Source organism: Apis cerana, linkage group LG1 (genome assembly GCF_029169275.1).
Source record: "Apis cerana isolate GH-2021 linkage group LG1, AcerK_1.0, whole genome shotgun sequence".
Classification (NCBI taxonomy): Eukaryota; Metazoa; Arthropoda; class Insecta; order Hymenoptera; family Apidae; genus Apis; species Apis cerana.
In genome coordinates this window covers 11350141-11374680 of record NC_083852.1, presented here as the reverse complement: position 1 = coordinate 11374680, position 24540 = coordinate 11350141, and the positions used below count along the sequence as shown (strand labels likewise).

Sequence of the window (24540 nt, the reverse complement as noted above, 5' to 3'; positions counted from 1 at the left end):
ATTTTAAAAGTAATATTTTCTTTTTTTTTTATATTATTTTATATTGCTTTATTTTATAATATTATTGGACAATTTAATATATATTTTTTTTTAATTTTTAGAATTAAAAGTAATTTAAAAAATTATAAAAAAATTTAACTTTGAAAAATTGAGTTGAAAGCATATAATTAAATTTTTTGGTATCAATTAAAAAGTTAATATTTTTCAAAAAAGATCGTGATGATAACAATAGAATTTAAAAAAAAAACAAAACATAAAAGCAAAAAAAAATTGACAGCTATAATCAGTTTATCATATTTTGTTAATCTACAACTACATAGTATTGTACGAAATTGCATTGTGTGTTATTATTGGCTTGAATTCAGATGTTTATAATTGATAAAATTATTTTATTAGCGATATTTTTTTCCTTAAAAAAAATAATTTTCTAAAATATAATGAGATATTCACAATTATATTTAAATTATATTACTTAAGAAAAAATAATTTATGCATATTTATAATTATATACAGTACTATATATCTTTCTATATAAATTGAATTATGATTCAGTTTTTATAATATAATTATTATTGACTATAGATATAATTATTATAAATATAATTATAAATTATATATTATATTATATAATTATTATTATATAATTATATTATAAATTATATTTTATAATAGATATTTTAAATTAAAGCATGAAGATATGAAAATTGATATAAATATCTTGCTATTTTTCTCGAAATTTTAGGTTATGTTTCATTATTAGCTCTTTGAAATGTAATTTTTAAATTTCTTAAATATTTTAAATATCTATCTTGTTCTAAATAAAACTTTATTTTATATTATATATCCAAAAATCAAAAATCAACGAAAATATTTTTGAAGATATATGTATATACACATACATATGTTTTTTAATGTTAATTAAATCTCTAAATAAGATCACATCATATAATAAATGAAAATAGTTCTCTCTTTATATTTATGTCTACAAATTTTAAAACAAGTTTTAATATAATACAAGATTATGCTAATAATCTTATTATTATTAATGCTACATCTATTATTATTAATATCACAAAATTGCTAATTATCACAAAATATCATTACAAAGAAGAAAATATACAATGATTAAATGATAATTTTAATTAATAAGAATAAACAAATTCTTAGAATTTTCAGAATTTAAAATTTGGAGTATATAATTTCTAATATAAATTTTCATATAATCAATTATTAGTTATTATTGATTATTAATCTATAATCCACTTTTAGCATTCACTTTTATAATTTGACTTCATATTTCATGAATAAATCTGTTTATTTATTAATCACGTATGATGCATTTTTACTGTTTTATTTAAATATTTCTATATAACTTATATCTTACATTTATTAAAAATGTTTAGCAAAAATGTTATTTAAATATTGAATATTTCAACATTTTTCATTTTTTATGATAAAAAATATTTAAGCAATAGTGATCTTTGATTAATATTTTTACGTAAGAAATGTTATTTAGTTTAAAATAAAATAAATTATAATGATAAACAGAAATAGAAATCTATAATATAAGACTTTGACTATTATCTGTTTATTGACAATTTTTTCAAATCTCTTTTTATTTTGTGAAAAAATTAAACATTTTTTCCTGTATTATTTTCATAAATTCTACTACTAAAAATAATTCTATTAACGTCAGTAATCATTAGTAGAAAAACATTATAATATATCAATCATTGTCAGTAGAAAAACAGTATGATAATACTTTTCAGAGATATTCAAACAATATAAAATCTACTTATTATAATTTCTTCATCATTTTTATTTTATCGTCTTTCATCATCTTCTATTATCTTCCATGATACTTCCATCAACATAACCACCCATAACAGAATAAAATATAAATTTTGTTCAATAATTAATAAATCTTTCTAGAAATAAACATACGTGAAGACATGATACAAAGACATAATAGACATATAAAATAGGTCAAAATCAAATATAAACTAGATTAAGTAGTATTAGATTAAATTTTTACCTTGAAAACAAAACTTTTAGAAGGTTCAATTTCTTGAATGAACATCGAAATTGGCCCGTGTCCTCTTTGCCATGGCATCGCAAGGTAAAAGGAACATGCCACAAAAGAAGCGAAATTTTTCGGATCTTCGTGTTTGCAGGACGAATGGTTTCGCGCGGGACCATTAATCTCCGAGACAATAGCCGATTCTACGAAAAACTGAGCCCCAAACTCCACAGATACGATGAATAAAGTTACCATCAATAAGATAAGCGTCGGTAGTTTCACCTGGTCTACCTTCATCGCTTTCTTTTCTTCATGAATTAAGGATAATCCGGATGTCAAGTGCGGAAGCACGTTCGATCGCATGAAATATAATAAAGCTTCTTGTTTCCAAATACCTTTCAGTTGAATACTCCAATATAATCTTTTTAATAATCGAATCAGTCTAGTATGTATAGTGTTTTTAGTATGTCACTCAAAAGCGATATCGCCAATCGCCAATATTTTTGTTTCATACATACACATTCATATCAACTCGTATATGGTTTCTATTTCACATAAAAAATTATCGTTATATTAATAAAAATTCTCTTGTATGATTATGGATTAATTATTGTAGAAAAAATTTACAAATTGTAAATTAGAAGTTATAATATTAGTAATAAAACAAATTAAATTTTTTAATTTACAATTATTTTTTACAATTATTGTTTCTCATAGTTAATATTTATTTTCATAATTCTCATGATTAATTATCTGTTTCTCATAAAAAAGAAATCTATATTCTCTAACTTGTTAAGTTCCTAATATTAATTATTATAAAATTATTATATAAGAGTTTTAAAATTTTACCGTATATATATCCAACAAAAGAATTTTCTTATATTATTTAAACTGAATGCCTCTTATTTAGTAATAGATGTTATTATAAATATAATAATCCTTGGAGATATATGTTTGAATCCTTTATGTATCTTTTCTTAAAAATTCTTTTCATTTGCCAGATTTTCTTGATGCATCTAAGTTGTGAATAAGAATAAAATATGGATAATATTTTTTTACTTAATTGTATATTATATAATTAACATTTATTAGTTGAAATAATATTATAATTATAATGTATAAAATATACAAATTTTATATTTTGATGACTCACGTATTAAAGCATTTCGTTATATGTACACCATCATTTCTGCAATTTCTTCAATTATCTCATTATTCCATAATTCGAATACTTGAGTATGCTTTTGATTCATGTACGGAAATTTTTTATTATACTTCCATAAAGAAAGAAAGTATGGAAGAGAGAAAAAGAGAGATGCGAATTACCTTCTGTAATTTAAATGAACCTGAATACATTCAGGCGTAGACAGCATGAAAGAACATAAGTGTATATGTAATTTTACAACGAGGTGTAAATAATGCTTGCCATTCCGTATCAGGATTTCGGTAGAAATCTTGTCCGAAAAACAGTTTATGGTCTTCCGGCGCCGCAATCGAGACACCTGTCTCGGCCAAGGCACAATGCATTACGTGTCGATTTTTGAAAATATTCCTCACCCTTTTTTGATCATTCAGATTAACAGTATAGCTGATGAATACCAATGGTAAATATTCGTTATTTATCTCATTATATTGTGAAATTTGACATTTTTTAAAATAGCGACATGTAAAAGATATGTACTATAATATATACATAATAGAATATATATATAATATTCTAATATATAAATAGAAAAATTTGCTCGTTGATAATATTTTATTTACGATGTCAAGATCCATTATCGATAAGTAATCAATAAAAATAATAATAAATGTATTATAATTGAATAAGAAAAATTTAAATGAATAAATTTGATATTATATCGTTCTAGTTTTTTTTTTTCTTTAGATCGAAGATAAATGCTATTTTCCATAACATTGTTAACATTGCTAACATTCGTTAACATTGCTATATATTTACATAATTATATTTACAATATACATAATATATATTTACATAAATCACGACTTGCCATGTAAACTAACAATTAAATATATAATAAATATCTATAAATTACATTATATTAATATATGCTTTTTATTTTATTAATTTCGCATATAATATTTAATTTTTTGAATATAATAGAAACTTATATAACAATGTAACTTACTATAAAAATATTATAATTATAACAGTCAATTAATAATAATTAACATAATTAGTATCGATAGGAAAATAATATTGAAATTTATCATTCTCGTCTTTTATTATGTAATTTGACTAAACGATTCAAATATATATATCAAGTACTTTCATATGTCGCAATAATAATCTTTCATCTGAAAATCGATGATTAATAATATTTGTTTGTTTCCAAACCGACAACATTTAGAAGAGCTACGCAATGTCATACGTCATAACAACTATAACCTCGTTCTAGACACGTCCCAAAAATTTTTGCATACACCAGACATAATCATATAGTAGATTTTTCAGGAGGCGTCTCTGTGGAATCTGTGTCACGTCACGTAAACATACTATAATAATAATACACTATAAATACGCTGCACTCGACAAGAGTAGAAAGAGAGATAGAAAATGAAATACTCACTTCGAGACGGAGAAAAAGATAGAAAGAGCAATATATGCAGGCGCCGGCGCCGTCGGACGAGTACATTACACGCGCCAAGGAAGTATTATCCGTCCCACGTACTCACATACATATTCGCTTCCTCCCTCTTTAGTTGTTTCCCAACAAGTCATACTATCCCCGTTCCTCTTCCACTCGTTCGCCTTTTTCAATCACATATGTTCTCATCTCTTTCACACCTTAACCTCTTTACCGTCATAACGTTTTTTTTTCTTCCTCTCTTCCAATCCTGTCTTCGTTCTTGTCTTGCACACGTGTCTCACTACGTCGTCACAATATTTTTTTACTCGTTCTTCATTCAGCCCTCTCTGTTCCTCTTTTCGTTCCAGGAGCGACTTACTCTCACGTTCTTCGCCAAACTGACCAGATCATGGGCGCCGTCTGTTGTAACTGGCTCGGTTGAACGACCAACCGGCTCAATCTCATCTTTCCCCGCCCTTCTTATTTGTTTCGCGACACCCAGGCCACAGGCCGACGCTCGTTAGATGTGAAATCGATCTTAATTTCACGTGGAGTCATGAATGACCAGCGCGAAATCGAACCTTGTATCGCGTCGCGACATGTCCACTTGTCATCGATATCTCGACATCAGATTTAGAGATATGGTAAAGCTAGTTTTTAAGAGAGGCGATTGATTTAGAAAGCAGACGTAATATTTATGATAGTCGTATCTCTTTTCCTTTTTTATTGGTTCCTCACTGTTATTTTTTTGCGAAAAGATCGCATTACACATAAATTATCGAAGAAAGATGAAGTTTGTTAAAATTTCGTTTTTGATGAACTAGTTCTATATAAATTCCTTTTTTGAAATGAAACTTTTTTTTATTTCATTTATTTTTTTTGTTTATTATTTATTAATGTATTTATTAATCTAAATATATTTATTAAATTTATAAATATTTATAAATATTTATTTATTATTCTTCTGTAAGTTGCTTACTTATTTTATTATTTTTATAATTCATAAAAAAATTATAATAATTAATCTAAATAAATTTAAATTCTTGATATACGATTAATTGAAATTATTTTTCATATGAATACTTAATTTTTTTTCACATATTAATATAAATGATAGTCAAATTTTCACTATTTCTGTTTCTAACTATAATATTCAAATTCATTATTTGAAGTTATAGGATTAATTCTATATAAAAGAAGTAATAATAGAAAAAATATTATATGGTCATTTTTTAAATATAGTATTAAAAAATTATGAAAGAAATTTTAATCATGTAAAAAAAGATATATATTTATAATAACTATATAAAAGATTTTTTGAGTATTTTAACATCAAGCACTGTCAATATCTTTTTTACCATGTATTAAATACACGGTATGTAAATAAAGTTTATATGTGCATAATCACATTTTTTTTAGTACACACCCTATAATTTCCAAGTCTATGTATTCAAAGCTGAAATATTCGCCCTTCTATCTGCAAATATATATGTTCGTCTAGATCTATTAATCCACGCCTCTAATCACGCATATACGTTCACATATTCGTTTATATACGCTTCGATAAAATTATCATATATGCACTTTTCTCTACTGATCATTTTGAACTGTTCATTTTAATAATGATATTCTTAGAATCTAACTGATATACTTTTTGAAAGTAAATAATCAGATTTATATATTTTGTAAAAAAATTTAACAAAAAATAATTAAACAATTATTATATATTATTATATATTAATTTCTATAGAATAAATATGTAGAATAAATTATGAAAAAAATCAATATTAGCATCACACAAATATACCAAACTTCATAAAATAATATAAAATAATACAAATACTAACAAAATTTCTCTTGTATTATTTATCATTATAAATTTATTATAAATTTTTCTTATATTATTTCTGATCAAAAATCAAGTTATGAAATTTAAAAAAATGTTTATATTATTATATATTGTTTTATATTATTAATTATTATATATTATTTAAATTAAATAATTGATTTAAATTTTGTTTTATTGTATTTTTTGTTGATTTATATATAATAACACAAATTTTTGTATAAGAAAAATTTTATATAACTTTTTATAACTTTTATATAAAAAAACTTTGCAGTGAAGTTCGCCGAATTGTTCTACAGATGACACTATATTCAAGCTTATATATATATATGCAATGAATTTTCGATATCACATATTCGTTGAAAATTAAACTTTTAAATAAAATAATTTTACATTTACAATTTTTTTTTTGACTCATATCAATATTCATCATATATTTCACTTTATATCTTTCTATATTGTTCTATATAAACAAAAATTCAAATGAAGTATGATAATTCAAATGTTCCGATTAATGTCCAATAATAAAATAAAATTTCTGAATACAATTTCTGATGCAATTGCATTACCAAATTTTCACGTGCAGATATGTGCAACACGTTTACCATGACCTATTTTAAAACGAATTGCTCAATAACTAAACAAACATAAATTATAAGAGATTCGTGAAAATCGATGTTATTGATGATATATACGCACGTTAAAATATTTGTTCCACACGGTCGTCACCATGTCGATCCTTCTTCGCGTTTTATGTCCGGATTCGTTTCAGCCCTCATCCGTACACTGTTTATGTAAATTTCTTGCGTATGTATCGAATGATTTATACCTAAGTGACCGAATGCGTATCGAAAGGTTATTCACGTTGTGCGAACATTAAAACCGGCGACGTGACGAAAAGTCAATTCAGTGTTTTCGCGGAGAAAGTTATCTCTTGAAGGATCCGACAGAGGCTCTGCGTGCACGTAAGAAATCGATGGCTCATAATTTTACGAAGCATATGAAAGGAATCTTGGACGATCGCCGAGTTTGTTGTAAAGTATACAACTAAAATTGACTGCCGATATTTCAGAGACCATCTAGAAGAATTTCACAATTTTTTATTAATTTTTACTAACTTTAAAAATTGTAGTTATGAAATATCTAATTCTTTAGATCATTCGATGTAACATGCCCATAGAAATTGATTGAGTAAATAATACATAATAAAAATTTTATAATAAAAATCAAATATATATTTATTTTTTAAGATAGAATTAAAAATTTGAGATTAATTTTTAAAAATTAAAAATATTATCTTAATTTTTATTTATGATAAATAAAAATAATAAAATAAAAATATAATAAATAAAAAAAAAAAGATAAAAAATTATTAAATTATGAATAATATATAATAAGAATTATTATTTAGAATTTTATTATTAATTAAAAAATTTTTTTATAATCAAATTTAGAAAGAGATTAATTATCTTAATTATCTTAATTATCAATGATCTATGTATGTAAATGATCTACTAATGTAAATACACTTTTGATCGCGATCATAGTATAGAAACAAAATTTATTTCGTCCAAGTGCGGCATATCCAAATGGATAGCCTATATCAGTAAATTTGGTCGAATGACGTGAATTACATGGAGTTGTAAAATAAATTAAATGCATGGAACGCGTAGAGAGCATGATCGGTAAATCATGTAGTCTAAGTTCGATCATGACGCTTGCAAAATTGATATCAAACTCATAAACCTATTTCCGCTTTTTATAGTCATGAAAATTCTTCAATCGTAAATCGTGCGATTATAAATAATTTATTGTTTCAGTGGCGCCAATTAATGATCAAATAAAAGATGGAAAAGCCCATTTTCATCAAATGAACAACGCTGAAAATCAAAGGCAACTTTTGCATGCAAGCCGAGAAACATTTATTTCTCAACGATCATTGCTTTCATTAATCGAATTTACATGAATGGCAATCAATTAATAGCTGAATTATGCAGCATTCCTGCACGTCGTTAGAATTTATCTTACATTACATATTGAGTTTACATTCTTCACATTTATTTAGTTTTATATTTTCTATTTAGCACACCACCCACATACATAACCATTGTCAATACATAAGTGCGACGTGATTCAATATTTTAAGGTGCATATATGTCGACGAGATGAGAATGTTGATGCCATTTTTATGATATTATATGTGTATGATGTGTATATATATATTTGTTATAAATTCTTCTAATGATCAAAATTTAATTAAATAATATATATTGAATTAAGTAACTTGAGAATTAACAGAAAAATGGAAAGATTTTGCTAGTAAATATGAACTTTTGGGCTTTTATAAATTGTTTTAACATTGTATTTCATTCTCATATTTCATATTCTCAAAAATAATTAATCAAATCTTCATTCTTTTCAGAGAAATTTTTCTGATATCTAAAAAAATCTAAAAAAATATTCACAAATAAAATTAAAAATTATTAACTTAGTTATTCTTACTGCAAAATATGTAATAATGATCATCTAATAGATTATTCATTTTCATTTTTAAAATTCTGAGTATTAGATTGAAAAAACCTTCTCCTTGGAATTTCGTCTGGCACCGCAACAACAATCTGGCTTCAACTTGAAATAATATTTTTCCAATGTCCGAGGAAAATTGATAACCCATGCTTCGTCGATGGGAAAACACAGATGATCGTGTAATTCAAACAGTTTATCATATAAAACATGGAGTGGTCCGATCGAATTTTTAGGAATTACATTTTTAGCAACGTCATTTCACAAGGATGCTATGGTAGTGATATACCAAAAAAAATCTTGTTTATATCGTGACAATGAAATATAATAATTTATATTATATCCGAAGATTGTCCAAATTTTGATTTAAAAGGATTCTCAATAATAAAAATCGAAAGTACTGACATTTTTATTTTTAATACTAATAAATCTGTTTTGAAAGTTTTCTTTTAAGCAAAAAAAAAAAATAAAAAAGAAAAAAATTTACTTTTAAACACTTTTAAACAAAAAAAATACTATGTAACATATATAGTAATAGCTAAGAAATTTTGCATTAAGTATATTTTTTTTTAATTTACTATCAAATTTACTATCAAAAAAACACTATTGAATAACATTTCATAATAACTTTGTATATATACATGTATAATAATAATTATATATTATGTATATATTGGCACATTATAAAACGATATTTTGTTATAACTGTAAAAAATGTTTTCTAATTTATATATATGAGATGTAAAATTTTTATTCAGAAAAAAAGAATTGAAAGGATTCATATTTTGATATATTACTTACATAATAACCTCGAAATTAAAATTATATTACATCTATGTACATTGTCGCGCAAACAATTATCATTTCCTGGAGGATTTTTACTTACCTTGTTATCGGTAATTGACAAATTTTTTATTTGCTATTTATTATTATTTTATTATTATAATATTAATAATCAACGATTTATATAAAAATTGTATAGAAAAGTACCACGATTTGAAAGATCGTGATGAATAAAGTCGGATGTTATTTGTTCGACAAAAAATCTGGGGCTGTTTGTATCTATCATAAACATTTCGTCTGACATTTAATATGTAATCGTTATCCTATAAGTTCTATCCTAATTTTAAAATATAAGAAGCATCGATTTTATTTTTTTTCATAAACTATATCTATATTTCGAATATGCCATACGGGAACCATAAATGTAATGGCTAGTAAGTAAGTTAAATAAATATGAAAAATAGTAACCCTGTTTGATTGATAGCGCCATCTTTTTTTCGTAATTGAAGAAAAGAATAGATTATTACTATATCGGTATTATAGTTCATATTAATAAAATTTAAAATTTTTTTTAAATCTAGTATAACTGTAGTGAAAAATGTATATTTATGTATATATATATATATATATATATATATATATATATATATATATTTATTTTCTTGAAAATAAATTTAATCGATTATTTGTTTTTAAAACAAAATTAAATAGTTAATATTATATCATTTTTTCAATGTATATTAATAGCATTTATAAATTGAGTTTCATTTTAATATCTTTATATATAAAATCTGAATAAATTTTGTAGAAAATCTACTTTCTATTAACTTTCACTTTATATTGAACATATATATCTTCGATTAAAATTTTATAGATTGCTTATAGATGTAAATTCTAACCAATAAAAAAATCAAATACATCGACTACATATATATATATTTCCTGCTTATTTTAAATGTATCATTATTTAAGATATGATTTTTAATTACATTACTATCAATATTTTTCATAATTATCCATATCGATGTTCAACAAATGATTTATTTAATAAATTCATAAAATTTGTACGAAGTATTTTTTTATTGTATAAATCTCAATTGAGTAAATAAGTAAAAATAAATTGGATTTGAATTTTATAAGGATTCATAAAATTTAATTTTGTCTTCAAGGTTGAAATGATTTTATTTTGTTTATTTACCAAACAAAGATTTAATGAAACCGGATTCACTCACACTCGTGCACGTAATGTACATTTGAAGCTAAATGACAATGTATTGTATTGAGTACTTACTTATACATCGAAGATTACGCGCAAGAAAATGTCACGACACTGAGGTCATGCGCATAAAACCAACGTCATGAATGCAACTTATAAGTATTTAACCCATTTATCGTTGTTATAATGATAACACACATGTGTATATATATATATATATATATATATATATATATATTGAAAGTTTCTTAATATTGTTTTTTAATTAATCTGATCGGTAACTAAAATAACATACCGTATTAAAAATATTAAGCAAATTAATACACGCAAAAGAAAAAAGAAAAAAGAAAAAAGAAAAAAAAATCTGTTTACAATTCTTTGAAATTGCATATACAATCCATATATGTATGTTATATACTGAATGAATTAAATACAAAGTATTTAACAATTTTTGTATACAATTTTTTTAAAGTTGTTTGATGATTTTACATTTATAAGTATTTGGTTACTAATGAAGATGAATGAAAAATGATTTAAGATAAAAGAATATCTTATTTAATGATGAGTCGATCTGTAGAATCGGTAAAAAATCGTATATTTCAAATATTACGTTCTTTATTTTTGTTCTGACAGAGTTAGAGCAAATAATATCCTCATTAAAATTTCTAATCGTTAAATATACACACGTTATTAAAATTCAGAAAAAATCTGTTATACATAAGTATATTATTACTAAGAAATTACTTATAATTTTTTTTTACTAAAAAAATGAAAATAGAAATTTAGATTTGATTTTTATAGTGAAAATTTAGCACTTATAATTTATTCTAATATATAATTAGCTGACCAAAAAAAAAAAAAAAAAATAAAAAGAACTTAAATTGCTAAATGAAACATGCGGTATAGGCGGTGTGCAGTCTTTAGTAATTAAAAAAAAAAGTAATCGTGCTTGTATAACTGAAGTACCATCATCTGATGAATACAGGCTGATTGTGAATAGAGATGTCTATTTTCGTCTGACGTAAATTATGATGATGATGATGATGATGATGATAATAATAATAATAATTATAATAATAATAATAATAATAATAATTATAATAATAATAATAATAATAATAATAATAATAATAATAATAATAATGTAATCAGTTCTCGCATTAATGTAGAAATTCCTTTATCCTTGTCATTTCCTGCACAGTATGCATACATCCCAAAAGAAGAATTTTTTATAAATTCTATTTGATAAACTAGCCAGAACAAAAACAAACTATTTTAACGGCAAATAACACATAGACTACATAAAGCACAATTACAGTATATTTCACAAATCGTTTAAACATTCATATATAATTATACGAATCTTCGCATATGACGGAAAGGCGATTTGATCAATTAGGGGAAGATTATTTCGTAAAAACAATGTATTTTTAAGGACAGGAAAACATTAGGAGATTGAAGGGCTTTGCGAAAATGGCTTCATCTGGCAGACTGCCATGCCAGTTTGGATAGCTGGCTTAGAAATTGCGAGGCCTATCTCTCTTTGCTGTGAGAGGTTCTTTCCTAACTTTTTTAGTTTTTTTTTTTAGTTTATTCCGCATTTTTTCATCTTTCATATTTTCTTTTTATTCAAATCTTTTTTTATCTGCATTTCCCGCCACGATCGATGCATAATTTCGGAATGTTGACAATATTCTAATTTTACCTTATCAAGGTGCAATAAATAAATGATATCTCTTTTACACTGAGATATACATGGTTGACTGACTGTTCGTTTTATTCTAAACAGGTGAAGGAGGGTGCAATTACAACACCTGCTGATAATCATAAGCAGTAAGACAACCATTTTGCATAGCTTTGTTTTTTTTTTTTGTTTACTTTTTTATCGACGTATACCACTGAAAACTTAAAAAAATAGAAACAAACTTTTGTAACTAGAAACAGTAAGTCATTGCACCGTCAGTTACCACTCACTGCATTTTTTATGTCAACTGATGGGCCGATGTGACATTTATAATGTAGTGGACAGAGCAACATTCTCTCATCTATTGATCACATTTTTATCATCATATTTATATAATGTAATGTACAATATGCAGCTACATTATGATAATCAGTATGTCCAACATATTCAAACTGACAACACCGTGGATATTTCACTTTTTTGTTCTTAAGTTTTTTCAAAGATATTCAAATTATTAATTAATCAATGTGTATTGTATGTTTCAGAGTTAGGTACTTTAATACAATTACTTCCAAGTTTTCCACTTTTCTCGTGGTATCTCTGTGTAAAAAGTGTAACTATAATGCTAATATAATAATAATTATAATAATAAGTTGCACAAGGCAATAGTCTTGTGTGGCCGTTCGAATGTGTGCTTCCGGCCGGTTTCCCCACTCCCCTCCCCCCAAAAAACTTCCTGGCACAATGACAACTTTCGACAATCTTCACCCTCCACTTCAAGATCAAAAAGATCTCGCAGTTTGCACTTAGTATTACCTCTTTTTATACTATTATTCATTCATGGGGGAATAGGTGTGCAGCTGATTTTATGATGTTAATATAGCAACTGAATGTTGACAAAATAACGTTCCAATTAGCGATTGGCATTTTTGAGCTGATTGGAGAGCCAATCAAGACCCTCGTAAAGTCCATCTCCACTTGTAGCACACGTTGCTTGAATGTACCAATTACGATTGCGGAGAGAATGAAGCCCCAACTTATCAGTAATTTCTGCCGCATTCATTGCATTTGGAAGATCCTAAAATATTAATTAATAAATACTAATCTCAATTTTATACATTATTTTTTCTTTCTTTTTTTATTATTAAAGTTTGTTATTTATATAAATTTTATATAATTATTTACACATAAATAACACATAAATAATTATATAAATTTTATATTTACACATAAAGTAACAAATATTATGTTTTTAATATATTATATATAATATGAAATAAGATAAATTTCTTTAAGAATTATATTAATTATAAATATATTAATATTTCAGAAACTTACTTGTTTGTTAGCAAATATAAGAAGTACTGCATCTCTAAGTTCATCTTCTGCCAACATTCTCATCAATTCTTCACGTGCTTCACCAATACGTTCCCTATCATTACTATCAACAACAAATATCAGTCCCTGAAAATAAATTTATTCTATGAAAACAATTTTGTCAGAGATATTATATGTTTTAAATAAACAAAAAATAAATTTCCAAATTTACATAAATAATTATATTACTTTATACAAAAAAATTTAATTGATATTATAATAAACAATTACATACTTGTGTATTTTGAAAATAATGTCGCCAAAGAGGTCTGATTTTATCTTGACCACCTACGTCCCATACAGTAAAACTTATATTCTTGTATTCAACTGTTTCTACATTGAAACCTAAAATTTATAACATTTAATTAATAAACTATATAATGATACCAATAGACAATAACTTTTTCTATGCATATTAAAAATAAAAATATATTTGTTGCAATGTATTTTTAATATTTAAATATATATAATTTCTATATTTACCTATAGTAGGAATTGTTGTAACAATTTCCCCTAATTTTAATTTGTACAGAATTGTGGTTTTACCCGCTGCATCAAGACCTACCATTAAAATCCTCATTTCTTTTTTGCCAAAAAGGCCTTTAAATAATGTTGCAAACATATTCCCCATGGTTAATGCTGATTATTTAAATACCTAAAACAATAAAATAATAAACTAAGATTTCATTAATAAACATAAGTTAATAATAACAGCTAAACCAAATTATTAAAAAAAAAAATTATTAAAAAACTTGATTGAAATTAATGAAAGTTTTATTTGATACCATATCACATGGTTGAAATTCATAAAGAATATATTATATCTTGTTAATATTCTATTAAATAAAATTAATTTTATACATAATATTATTTTTATTGTGTAAATATATTTATATTTTTATTTAAAAATATAAATAAATATTTACGAATGAAAGTTTTATTGAAAGATAATTAACATTAGCGACCGCATCACTTGTAAAAGCATAAAGACAAAAAATATTATAAAATTATAATTGAATTAAAAAATGGACTATTAAAAATTAATTATCTTGAATTTATGATTAGTTCGAAGAGATATATGTCCGACATATGTAATACAATGTATATACAATCAACGTGCAATAATATATATCAAATTTAAAGTCATTTCGAAATAATTTTCACAAAATGAAAAAAATAATCGAATTGATTAAAATAATGAAATAATCTCAAACGACATTAATGAACGAAAGACCTGTTTCATGAAAAAAATTGAAATTACGTAGATAGAATTGGAGCAGAAACATGTGTAAAATACGAATACATTGATACTAAGCCCAAAAAGCTAACCTGCACAATTACGAAAAATTTACGATGAAAAATAACTAAAGAGAACAATTTAAATCATAGATTTTAATTTAACTGAACGAAAAAAAATTATATAGAGGCACGCACGAGATGCTCATGCTGCCCGCTATTGATTCTCATTTTAATACATCGCTATGATTATCAGACTAGCATACCGTTAAGGATCACTCTAGAGTGTTTTGCTGGTGATCTATTCACTTTTAAAACGTGATCGGCTACCTAAAACGCCAATACCGAAGTATTGCGAACAAGGCGGAAGATATTGTGCAGTTTGCGAAGCCACTGCGTACACCCGGTTGTCTGTCACCTTCGACCTACTCCCCAGCAAATCGTCAAAGGTTCCCCGCTCAAAGTTCCATTATTTAGAAACGTCGTTTGATTATTGAGACTTCCCCGTAATGTCACGTTGCCTGTATAAGCCACTTACGTTACTTACGTTTCAGTAAAAAAGATTATTTTCACGAGAAACGATAAAACATAAAACCAACACTCTCGAAAAGTACCGTATGTCAAAATGGCGGACGTGGAAAGGATTCATACCTTATGCCACGTATAGGGCCCTTAAAATTCTCTGATTGGCTAAGCTAGTCACGTGACGAATAAAATCCTCAATGATTTGCATTTAGTTCGGTAGATGGCGATATCAAGAGAACACAGTAAGTCATCAAAAATTCCAAAGTGTATCGGTGAATAAATACTGGACTGATCATAGAAAGGCCCACACTCATGAGAGCGAAATTGTATTTTTTCTTTATTATAAATTCCAATAATATAATTATAGAAAAACGAACTATTTTATCAATGACTAAGATTATATAGTTATAAAGTTACGTTTGTGCTCATTATTATTTTTTATTTTCTCGTGAATGAATTTAATTATATAGTGTTAATTAATTGTTGTTAATCGTAATATTATATTCGTTATATTCGTAATACGATCGTAAATATTCGTTAAATTAATAAAAAACCGGTTTAAAATTCTCAAGTGCTAATATGTTTTGAGTTAAAATGTCTCAATTTTCCTATTGTATTATGTTTTATGTAACGTCATGGAATTATGTTATTGGTATGAATATTTATATTCTATTTTGCACATTTATATTATAATTTAAGAGTATAATCCTTACTAATAATACTATATAATATTTTAATTTTTTTTATAAACCTTTATTATTTTCAATCAATCAATCTAAAGTAGAAATATAATTATTTATCCTTTCATGCACCTGGACTATGATATTTTTCATCTAATGTACCTTCTCCATAAAGTTGACATTCTTCTATATTATGTAGGATATCTGTTAATATTTCTAATGTTTCAACTAATTGTCCTGGTTTTCTGTATATAATAGTTATATATAATAGTTATTGAATATAATGATTAGTATAATGAATAATAAAATATTTTTAATTAATTAAGTTACTTTGGTTGAAAAGATACTGTGATTGTAAAATATCCATCTTCATGATTGTAACGATTTGATAATGTTCCACATTTTTGATCAATTATAAAATCATCGATCTTAAATTTTTTATTTATTTCAAAATTTACATTACATACTGTAAAAAATTAAATAATTACATTTGATTAAAATATATATACTAAAGTAAATATTAATATAACACAATTATTGAAAAAAATAAATTTAATTATACTTGACAAATTTTTGATTGTTAATGTTAATTTCTTTGTATCACCTACGTAAATAAGACCAAAATCTAATGTATATGATGATAATTTTAATATCGGAAACCATATTTGTAAAATTAAATCTATATCCTGAAAATATACAAATTTAATATTTAATATTTAATTATTTAAATTGAAGCACAATAAAAAAAAAAGATAATTAATACCTCTATATATTTATCAGTATATATAATATGCAATGATTCTTTTAATGTGACTTTTGGGTAATAAAAATTTTGATTTGTGTTCAATATAGTTTTAATTAATTTCTCTTTTACAACACATATTATTTTTATCTATAAAAAAAAGTATCATAAATATAAAATTTATTTTTATAAAATAAAAATAAAAATATTACTTCAACATATTCATTTGGATTTATGCATAAAATTCCAATTTTACATTGATATGATTCTGTATGTATTGCAATGGATTTAATATAAAATGGGTCACATGTTTCCAAAAATATTTCTATTGTGTAATTTTTATTGTTATATAATAATAATTTTTTTGTTAATCTAAAGAAAATATATTAGATAAAAAATCCAATATATAATTTCTATATTTTTTAAAGAAAAATATTTGTAATTTTATATTTGTACATACTCTATTTGTTTTGTTTTACTTTGCATTACTTCATTGGCACAACATATAAATGTTTTATCAAATTTTGAAATATTGAAATATAATCGAGGTTTAGTAATATTTGCAGTGACATCAATTTCTATAGGAGAAAAATATTTTTCTGTCTGTCTAGCATAATAATTATCCTTATACCTGTTATAAGAAAATATTTTATATATTAAATATTATATATTAAATATTTTATAAATTTTTAATATTAATTTATATTATTAGCTAGTTTTACAAACATATCGCTTGGTGAAATTCGTAAAAATCCAAGAATTTTGCAAAAAAATTCTCCTTCAATAAGTTTATTAATTTCCTTGATAAATTTATATTTATCAAGTTGTATATTAATAGTTAGAGACACGCTACTTTTGGGTGAAATGAACATTTCTTTGGGAGTAACCTTGAAAAATAAATTAAAAATAAAAATCTTTTATCATATTTAAAGAATGTTTTTTTAAATAACTTCTTACTTTGCAAATTTTTGTATTAATTAAACCATAATAAGGAAGTATTAAAATTTTTAATTCAATGTCACTTCTTTTTGAATTCTTGAGACAAATTTTACAATCATGTTTACATTTTAAATTGCCACATTTATTTTTGGAATGCTTATTTATTAAAATTTCATTGTTAGATATTCCAGATGAAGTTATAAATGAAGATTCCCTAAAATAAAATATAATTTTATATTTTTTAATAATTAGAAATATTGATATTAAGAATATTTACATATAACTAGATGTTGTAGATTCAATTATATCATTAATTTCAATAGAATCACATGTATTTAAATTCTTTGATGAAGAAAAATTTGTATGTTCTTCTAAGTGTATTTCACTCTCAGTTTTTTCATTATTTAATCTTAGTTGTGATGCTAATTTGTCAGTAAATGGAGTCTGGATGCTAAATATTATATTAAAAGGCATTTTTTTTATAACTGGTTTAACTAAAAATGTATGCCAATTAATAACTATAGGTATTACACTTGTATTTGTCAATAATATTTTTCTGTCATTTAGACGCATACCTATAGCTTCAATTCCATATCTGCAAAAAAAATATATTTTTCAGAAGGAGAAAAAAATTTGCATTTTTTCAAAATTGATGAAATATATTTTTGAATATACTTAATGACAGGTATGTTAAATTCATTTCTATTAGAAATTGATAATGTAATTGGTGATCCAACAACTTGTACACATATTCCTATGGTATATTTTGGTAAACCAATAATATTTATTTCTAATTCATCCACATAAATACCCCATGTATCAGCAAAAACGTAAATATCCACAGATATGGCTTTGAAAGGGCCAATATCTGAATTTAAAGGATCAACATAAATTACTATACCTGATCCATATTGTTTCGCTTTATATAATGTTTCTTCTGTAAAAAGAAAAAATAATATCTTTAATTAATTTGATAATATCATAAATAAATGATATGCTACCTACTAATCCTTTTTTTTGACCAAACACTCGCTTATAAATAGATTTAATTAGATCTTTTTTTGATTTCCATTCACATGTACATCTGATAGGATAAAAATTCTTTATACTAAGCCAAAAATTAGTTGGAATTGAAGTTTCATTTTTTATTATAAAAGTTTTCTTTCGCACTGAAAATTATAATTATTTTTATTGGAAATATAAATTTATTTTTGAATTTTAATATATCATTTTGAAAAATATGTATTTTTAATTTAAAATAAAATAAAAGCTTAAAATACCTGTTCTTAATGGTAAATTTAAAAATTCTATTACAATAGGTTGTGTAATTAATGGAAGATATCTTTGATGAAATGGTATGATATTTCCAGAGGAAATTGTATTTTGTGAATAATTATTATCAATTTGTACTCTCAGATTGCTTGTCTATAAATTTGATATACAGATTATAATAATTCATTTAATATTTTTTTTTGAATTGTCAAAAACTATTGATTACTTGAAAACTATTGATTTCAGAAGTATTTGGAAAATATTCGCTTGATTCTTCAGCAACTATTTCTTGTATTAAAGGATCTGTTGAAGCATCTTTAAGAATTTCTCCTTGATCTAAATCCATGTTCATTATTTCTCGTTCTTCTCGGTTTTTATACTTGTTTAATATTTTCTAGAAAATTGTGTATTAATATTAATTATTCATTTTTCTTTTATAATGTAATTTTTTTTAATGTAATAATTTAAAATATTAATGTCGTAATTGTTAATTTACAAAATAATTTTAATTTGTGAGTTTTTTTTTAATAATATAAAATTAATAAAAAGATTTTTTAATTCATAAAAAATTATGAATTATTTTCGAGAAAATTTAAATTAATTAAACGTACCATATATTTTTTAGATTTTCCTGCCATATCAAAAGCGAATTTAAAACTGTCTGTCCGCCATTCGATTTTAACAAAATTATTCTTTAATTCTAATGACATTTTGTCATTTAAAGGAAAATAAAATGTCACATAAAGTGGTTCAATAAAACATTCAATTCCTAACATTATTATTTTATGCAAATCTCCTACAAAACATGGTATAAATAATGATTGTACGATCCCCTAAAAAAAAAAATAATAATAATAAAGAAAAATTAAATTATATTTTTAAAAAATTAAATAAACATCGAACCTCTTTTAAAGGCGTAATAATTATCTCCATTTTTTGGGCATCTCCAGCCAATATTTCTCCTTTTTCAGGACATACGCAAAGTTTCATTTTTGTTGAATCTAAACCATTAACTTCGCCCCATAAATAATTTAAGGGATTATTAGCGAGATTTCTTAATACTAAAACATAAGTTTCTTCTATGCCAATGTACAAAGTCCTGTTATATAATATAATAATAATTTTAATAAAATGATATGATATTTTTTATGAATATAAATTATTTTAAAATTTTATTTTATTTTAAATATATGCCTTGTAGGTCTGATGATACCCATACTTATTATTTTTTCTTGCCATAATGGTTCAAATTGTTTTAGATTTATCAGATCGAAATGAGAGAATAATTCATCATTTATCTATATAATATTATATAAATTCATGTAATTTTATAAAGATGAAAATGAATTGAAGGAAAAGGAAATGAAAAATTAATAAAAATCTTACTAATTGAGATGTTGATTTATATTCTTCTTTAAATTCTATTTCACTTATTTTTTCTTCTTTTTCGTCTTCTTCTTCTTCTTCTTCTTCTTCTTCTTCTTCTTCATACTCTCGTTGATATTTGTAATCCGATACTATGATATATTTCGATATTTCTTCAGTTTCTTGATCACTGAAATATAATTTTAAATTGAAATATTATTTTTGTAATTATATTTTTCTATATACTATTATAAAAAAAAAAAGTCATTATGATTTTTGATAAATATTGCAACAATTTAATCAGAGATCGAATTATATATTATTGTGTTTACTTTATTATATTATTTCATATTAGAATATTTTTTTCAGGAAAAACATTTATATATATAAATGTATAATACCATGAAAATCTTAAAGATTATAAATTAATTCAATATTAAAATCAACGCACATTTCACTTTTATCATCCATCATGAATTGCAACCAAATTTCAACATCGGCAACCCAAATGTCTACAGACTAACGACAAGTATTTTTTAAAAAAATATTAATATTCTATTAATCGATATAAGTTGATGAAAAAAATTGTGAAATAATTTACTTTCTTGCATTTTCGCCGTTTTGTAGTGCATTTTTTAGTTATTACTTCTATTTCACTTGGAATTGCCTCGATCGGTATATCTTCTACATATAATCTAAAGTAATTTTAATTTAAAATTACTTTTATGTTAATCATATTATTATTTGTTTCTAATTTTTTTTTCTTTTTTTTAATCACAGACTCACTGTAGAACAGCAAAATAATAATTTGGTTGTAAATTTGTATAATCAGCAGTTACTGTGAAATAATGAATAGAAGTTGGTGCAAAAATTCCATGATCTGGTTCAACATGAAGAAGTTGTAATGGAAAATAATTCTCTTCGTTTATTTTATGATTTTTCGTTTGCACATTTCGTTTCTTCCAAGAAAAATACATGCTTATTTCACTACGCGAAATAATTAAAATTTATTGTATTTTATCAATAGATTAAAATAGAATTTTTTTTTTTATTAAATTTATAAAAAAAGTTATGTTATACCTAACATTATTTACGGGAATAATGCATTGTCCAACACCATCAGGAGTATCAGTGCTTAAGTTTATATAATACTTCGAGTATTGATCTATATTTCTTTTAGATGATTCTATTTTTTTCAAATGCTGCAATTTTATTTATTTTAATTCTTATCTTCTTATTTTTGTTATAAGTGTATAATTTGTGTTTAATATCATGATTATCATTAATATAATTATATATAAAGATATAAAGAATTTTTAATTAAATTTATAGATACTTTACTAAGCTGGATGAAATTTGGTTCATATAATAACCCATCTCCGATTATTTCTGTTGTAAGTAGGGTACAATTAGTACATAATATGTATATTTTTTCCACCTGTTAAAGTAAATATTAAAAAAAGTGGATTGAATGAAATTAGTATAATATAGTTATATTATATATATTAGTATAGTATAATAGTAGTATTTATACTGATTGCGAATTATTTTTAATTTACATGAATGCCAAAGCATTCTGGTGCAAATTTCATATGGAAAGTCATTTCTTCGTTTTTATTCAATGAAAAATATGCTGGCCATATAGTGAAACAAGATAATTTCAAAATATTTTTATCTGTGACATCCTGTTAAAAAATATATAATGTATAAAAATATATAAAATATTATTAAACGGGTTAAAAAAAGGAAATGATTTTACCATAATGTTCATGGAGAACCAATCGATTTCACTTATTATGAAAAAGCGTCCATTTCCACCGATGTTTTTCAATTTCATAGTTACATAAACTTCCTCTCCAATAAAAGCTCTTTTGCAATCAAAAATCATGCTTATGAATTTATCGTCGTTACTCATGAATGTCAATAGAGAGTCGGTCTTAACACTTTCAGTCTAAAAATTAAAAACATGATATAATAATTCTTTATTCTTCGAATAAGCGACGAAAAATTTCTTATAGTCATTTATTTTAATATTATATCTTTTTACTAAAAGCAAATACTAAGTTTTTATTATAATTAATAGAATAATCATTTGTTACCAATTGAAACCATAAGAAATCAAATATTATAAGATTAGAATAATCGTATCATAATTATTATCTATCGTACATAAAATGTATCTAAACTATCAAATGACATTTCTATCTCTGGCTGCCAATCTTGATTTAATTTCATATTCGAATATTTAAAAGGTATTTCATCTGATTGGCAAATTCCTATTAAAAAAAAAAAAGAAATTTTATTTAATAAAATAGTAAAATATATTTCTGTTTTTATATTTCAGTTTCTTATTTCATTATTTTTTTTATAGATAAGATTTTGTACCGACTAAATGGGGAGAATCTTTGTATCCACACATTCGAATGACCAATGGACTTCCGTATTGAACTTTTATTATCAATATCTCATCTGGTGTATCGATTTCATCACAACGGAAGAAAATGATCAACTGTACTGTCAATCCCGGTGGAATGATATTTTTATTTTCAATCACGGGTTTTATCATAATCCAAAATTTAGAATGATATGGCTGTTTTCTTAAATGATATCTCACAGGCATATTACCAATATTTTTTATCGTAATTATTTTCTATCGTGCAAAAAAAGTATCAATTATTAAAATATGTGATGTAAAAAAAAAAAGTCGAAACCAACCTTATATACTTTCTTCAGTTCGAAATTTTTAAATTCTACATAATTCTTGTTTGCCACTAAAATTCTTTCCTTTTTTAATTTTATTATACTTTTTTGGGGTTTTTTTTTCACAACTATTCGTGATATAATAAATTTTTTAATTCTAATGAATAAAATTAAAAATTATGATTTTAAACATAGAAAATTATAAAATTAAAGATTTTTTTAAATTGGCAAATATTTGATGAATATACCGGTACTCGAAATAAATTTTTGATAAAGTTGAGACATCTATTACTGGTTGTTCAGGAATATATTTTACTTTTGGTCTTAATCGTGATTCTTCTACCAATTGTTTGTACATATCCCATGTTTTTAATTTTGGTACTTCTACTGTTAATTCGCTGGGATGAACGTCTAAAATATTTATATTTCAGAAAAAGATATAATTATAAAATAGTTATATTTCTTTAATTTTAAACCTAAGTCTTCTTCTTTTTCTTCTTCATCAAAATCAATATCGGTAGACTTTGATTCATCATATTTAGGCTCCAAGTCTTTTTGAATGTGTTGTTTTAATGCTTGTATTTGAGCTGGACAAACATCTTTTAATTTACTTTTATAAGACTATAAAAATAATTCTTGTTATTATTTCATTATTTTTGTATAATACTTTGATTTCTTAAAAATATCAAGATACTAACATAAAGTAAAATATTTGTTTTATGTCGTAGAACTACATTTTTTTGAGCAGTTTTAACGAAAGTGTACGACATTTTCCAATTATTATTCCTGGATTGCATGCTTTGAAGTCTTCTTTGAATAAATTGTGCATATTTATTTTTGTCCACATTACTAACCATGTTGGTAAAACTTTCAGGATTCATTTTCTGAAAAAAAATTTGTAAACGAAATTTTTATTATTATTAACAAATGAAATCACAATAGCATTGCATGCTATTTCGTTTCAAACAAAACGTAAGAAAATATATACATTGTGATTAAGAAATAAATGATCAAAACTTAATGAATAATTAATAAAAAATA

At 23.9% G+C, this 24540-nt stretch overlaps 4 protein-coding genes and 1 long non-coding RNA gene across 10 annotated transcripts in view; 1 reads left to right on the top strand and 4 right to left on the bottom strand.

Annotated features, from left to right (window-relative positions):
• Positions 1-1485: 1485 nt before the first annotated feature.
• LOC108001620 (uncharacterized) lies at positions 1486-5616 on the bottom strand. 3 transcript variants are annotated; one of them, XR_009829174.1, is made up of 6 exons: positions 4612-5616; positions 3347-4537; positions 3174-3261; positions 2870-3036; positions 2036-2565; positions 1486-1928 (listed from the first exon to the last, which is right to left on the bottom strand). It is a non-coding gene; the product is annotated as an uncharacterized LOC108001620 (long non-coding RNA). The 3 variants fall into 3 exon arrangements; XR_009829175.1 differs by having other exon boundaries at positions 1491-1928; positions 3174-3608; positions 4380-4537; positions 4612-5611; XR_009829173.1 differs by having other exon boundaries at positions 1487-1928; positions 3174-4537.
• A 6665-nt stretch (positions 5617-12281) lies between these two features.
• On the bottom strand, positions 12282-15959 carry LOC108001649 (ADP-ribosylation factor 1). Of its 2 annotated transcripts, none has more exons than XM_017062763.3 (5): positions 15543-15959; positions 14524-14695; positions 14276-14385; positions 14002-14127; positions 12282-13741 (listed from the first exon to the last, which is right to left on the bottom strand). In XM_017062763.3, exons 2-5 carry the CDS (start codon positions 14669-14671, stop codon positions 13577-13579), a joined length of 549 nt encoding a protein of 182 aa, XP_016918252.1. In that variant the 5' UTR covers positions 14672-14695; positions 15543-15959; the 3' UTR covers positions 12282-13576. The 2 variants fall into 2 exon arrangements, with proteins under 2 accessions (XP_016918252.1, XP_016918253.1); XM_017062764.3 differs by having other exon boundaries at positions 15824-15959.
• Positions 15960-16033: 74 nt separating this feature from the next.
• Positions 16034-24540, top strand: part of LOC133665800 (general transcription factor IIH subunit 2) — a 26997-nt gene continuing 18490 nt past the window's right edge. Inside the window, exon 1 of the mRNA XM_062072600.1 lies at positions 16034-16453. The gene's annotated coding sequence lies outside the window, so the exon portion shown is untranslated. The remainder of the gene's footprint in view (positions 16454-24540) is intronic.
• On the bottom strand, positions 17320-21391 carry LOC108001593 (uncharacterized). The gene is made up of 13 exons (XM_062072551.1): positions 21251-21391; positions 20821-20989; positions 20338-20533; positions 20046-20267; positions 19661-19828; positions 19443-19587; positions 19164-19331; positions 18838-19099; positions 18440-18757; positions 18181-18376; positions 17950-18110; positions 17684-17854; positions 17320-17595 (listed from the first exon to the last, which is right to left on the bottom strand). The coding sequence occupies exons 3-13, from the start codon at positions 20422-20424 to the stop codon at positions 17370-17372; spliced, it is 2124 nt and encodes a 707-aa protein (XP_061928535.1). The 5' UTR covers positions 20425-20533; positions 20821-20989; positions 21251-21391; the 3' UTR covers positions 17320-17369.
• On the bottom strand, positions 21766-24483 carry LOC114578026 (uncharacterized). 3 transcript variants are annotated; one of them, XR_009829162.1, is made up of 8 exons: positions 24198-24483; positions 23976-24120; positions 23748-23910; positions 23515-23656; positions 23185-23449; positions 22559-23075; positions 21880-22484; positions 21766-21786 (listed from the first exon to the last, which is right to left on the bottom strand). XR_009829162.1 is itself a non-coding variant. In XM_062072630.1 (6 exons), the coding sequence occupies exons 1-6, from the start codon at positions 24378-24380 to the stop codon at positions 22960-22962; spliced, it is 1014 nt and encodes a 337-aa protein (XP_061928614.1). In that variant the 5' UTR covers positions 24381-24483; the 3' UTR covers positions 21845-22959. The 3 variants fall into 3 exon arrangements, 1 of the variants encoding a protein (XP_061928614.1); XR_009829153.1 differs by lacking the exon at positions 21766-21786 and having other exon boundaries at positions 21845-22484; XM_062072630.1 differs by lacking the exon at positions 21766-21786 and having other exon boundaries at positions 21845-23075.

What these genes read in the sequence shown, in the direction of transcription:
- LOC108001649 (XM_017062763.3), bottom strand. Translation starts at nt 14,671, where the DNA reads ATGGGGAATATGTTTGCAACATTATTTAAAGGCCTTTTTGGCAAAAAA. An exon ending in TACAACAATTCCTACTATAG is followed by an intron (nt 14,386 to 14,523) that starts GTAAATATAGAA and finishes TATAAATTTTAG; the next exon opens with GTTTCAATGTAGAAACAGTT. An exon ending in TTATATTTGCTAACAAACAA is followed by an intron (nt 13,742 to 14,001) that starts GTAAGTTTCTGA and finishes TTAATATTTTAG; the next exon opens with GATCTTCCAAATGCAATGAA.
- LOC108001593 (XM_062072551.1), bottom strand. Translation starts at nt 20,424, where the DNA reads ATGAAACTTTGCGTATGTCCTGAAAAAGGAGAAATATTGGCTGGAGAT. An exon ending in TTTAACATACCTGTCATTAA is followed by an intron (nt 18,758 to 18,837) that starts GTATATTCAAAA and finishes TTTTTTTTGCAG; the next exon opens with ATATGGAATTGAAGCTATAG. An exon ending in CGAATTTCACCAAGCGATAT is followed by an intron (nt 17,855 to 17,949) that starts GTTTGTAAAACT and finishes TTCTTATAACAG; the next exon opens with GTATAAGGATAATTATTATG.
- LOC114578026 (XM_062072630.1), bottom strand. Translation starts at nt 24,380, where the DNA reads ATGAATCCTGAAAGTTTTACCAACATGGTTAGTAATGTGGACAAAAAT. An exon ending in AACTGAAGAAAGTATATAAG is followed by an intron (nt 23,450 to 23,514) that starts GTTGGTTTCGAC and finishes TTTGCACGATAG; the next exon opens with AAAATAATTACGATAAAAAA. An exon ending in AGATTCTCCCCATTTAGTCG is followed by an intron (nt 23,076 to 23,184) that starts GTACAAAATCTT and finishes TTTTTTTAATAG; the next exon opens with GAATTTGCCAATCAGATGAA.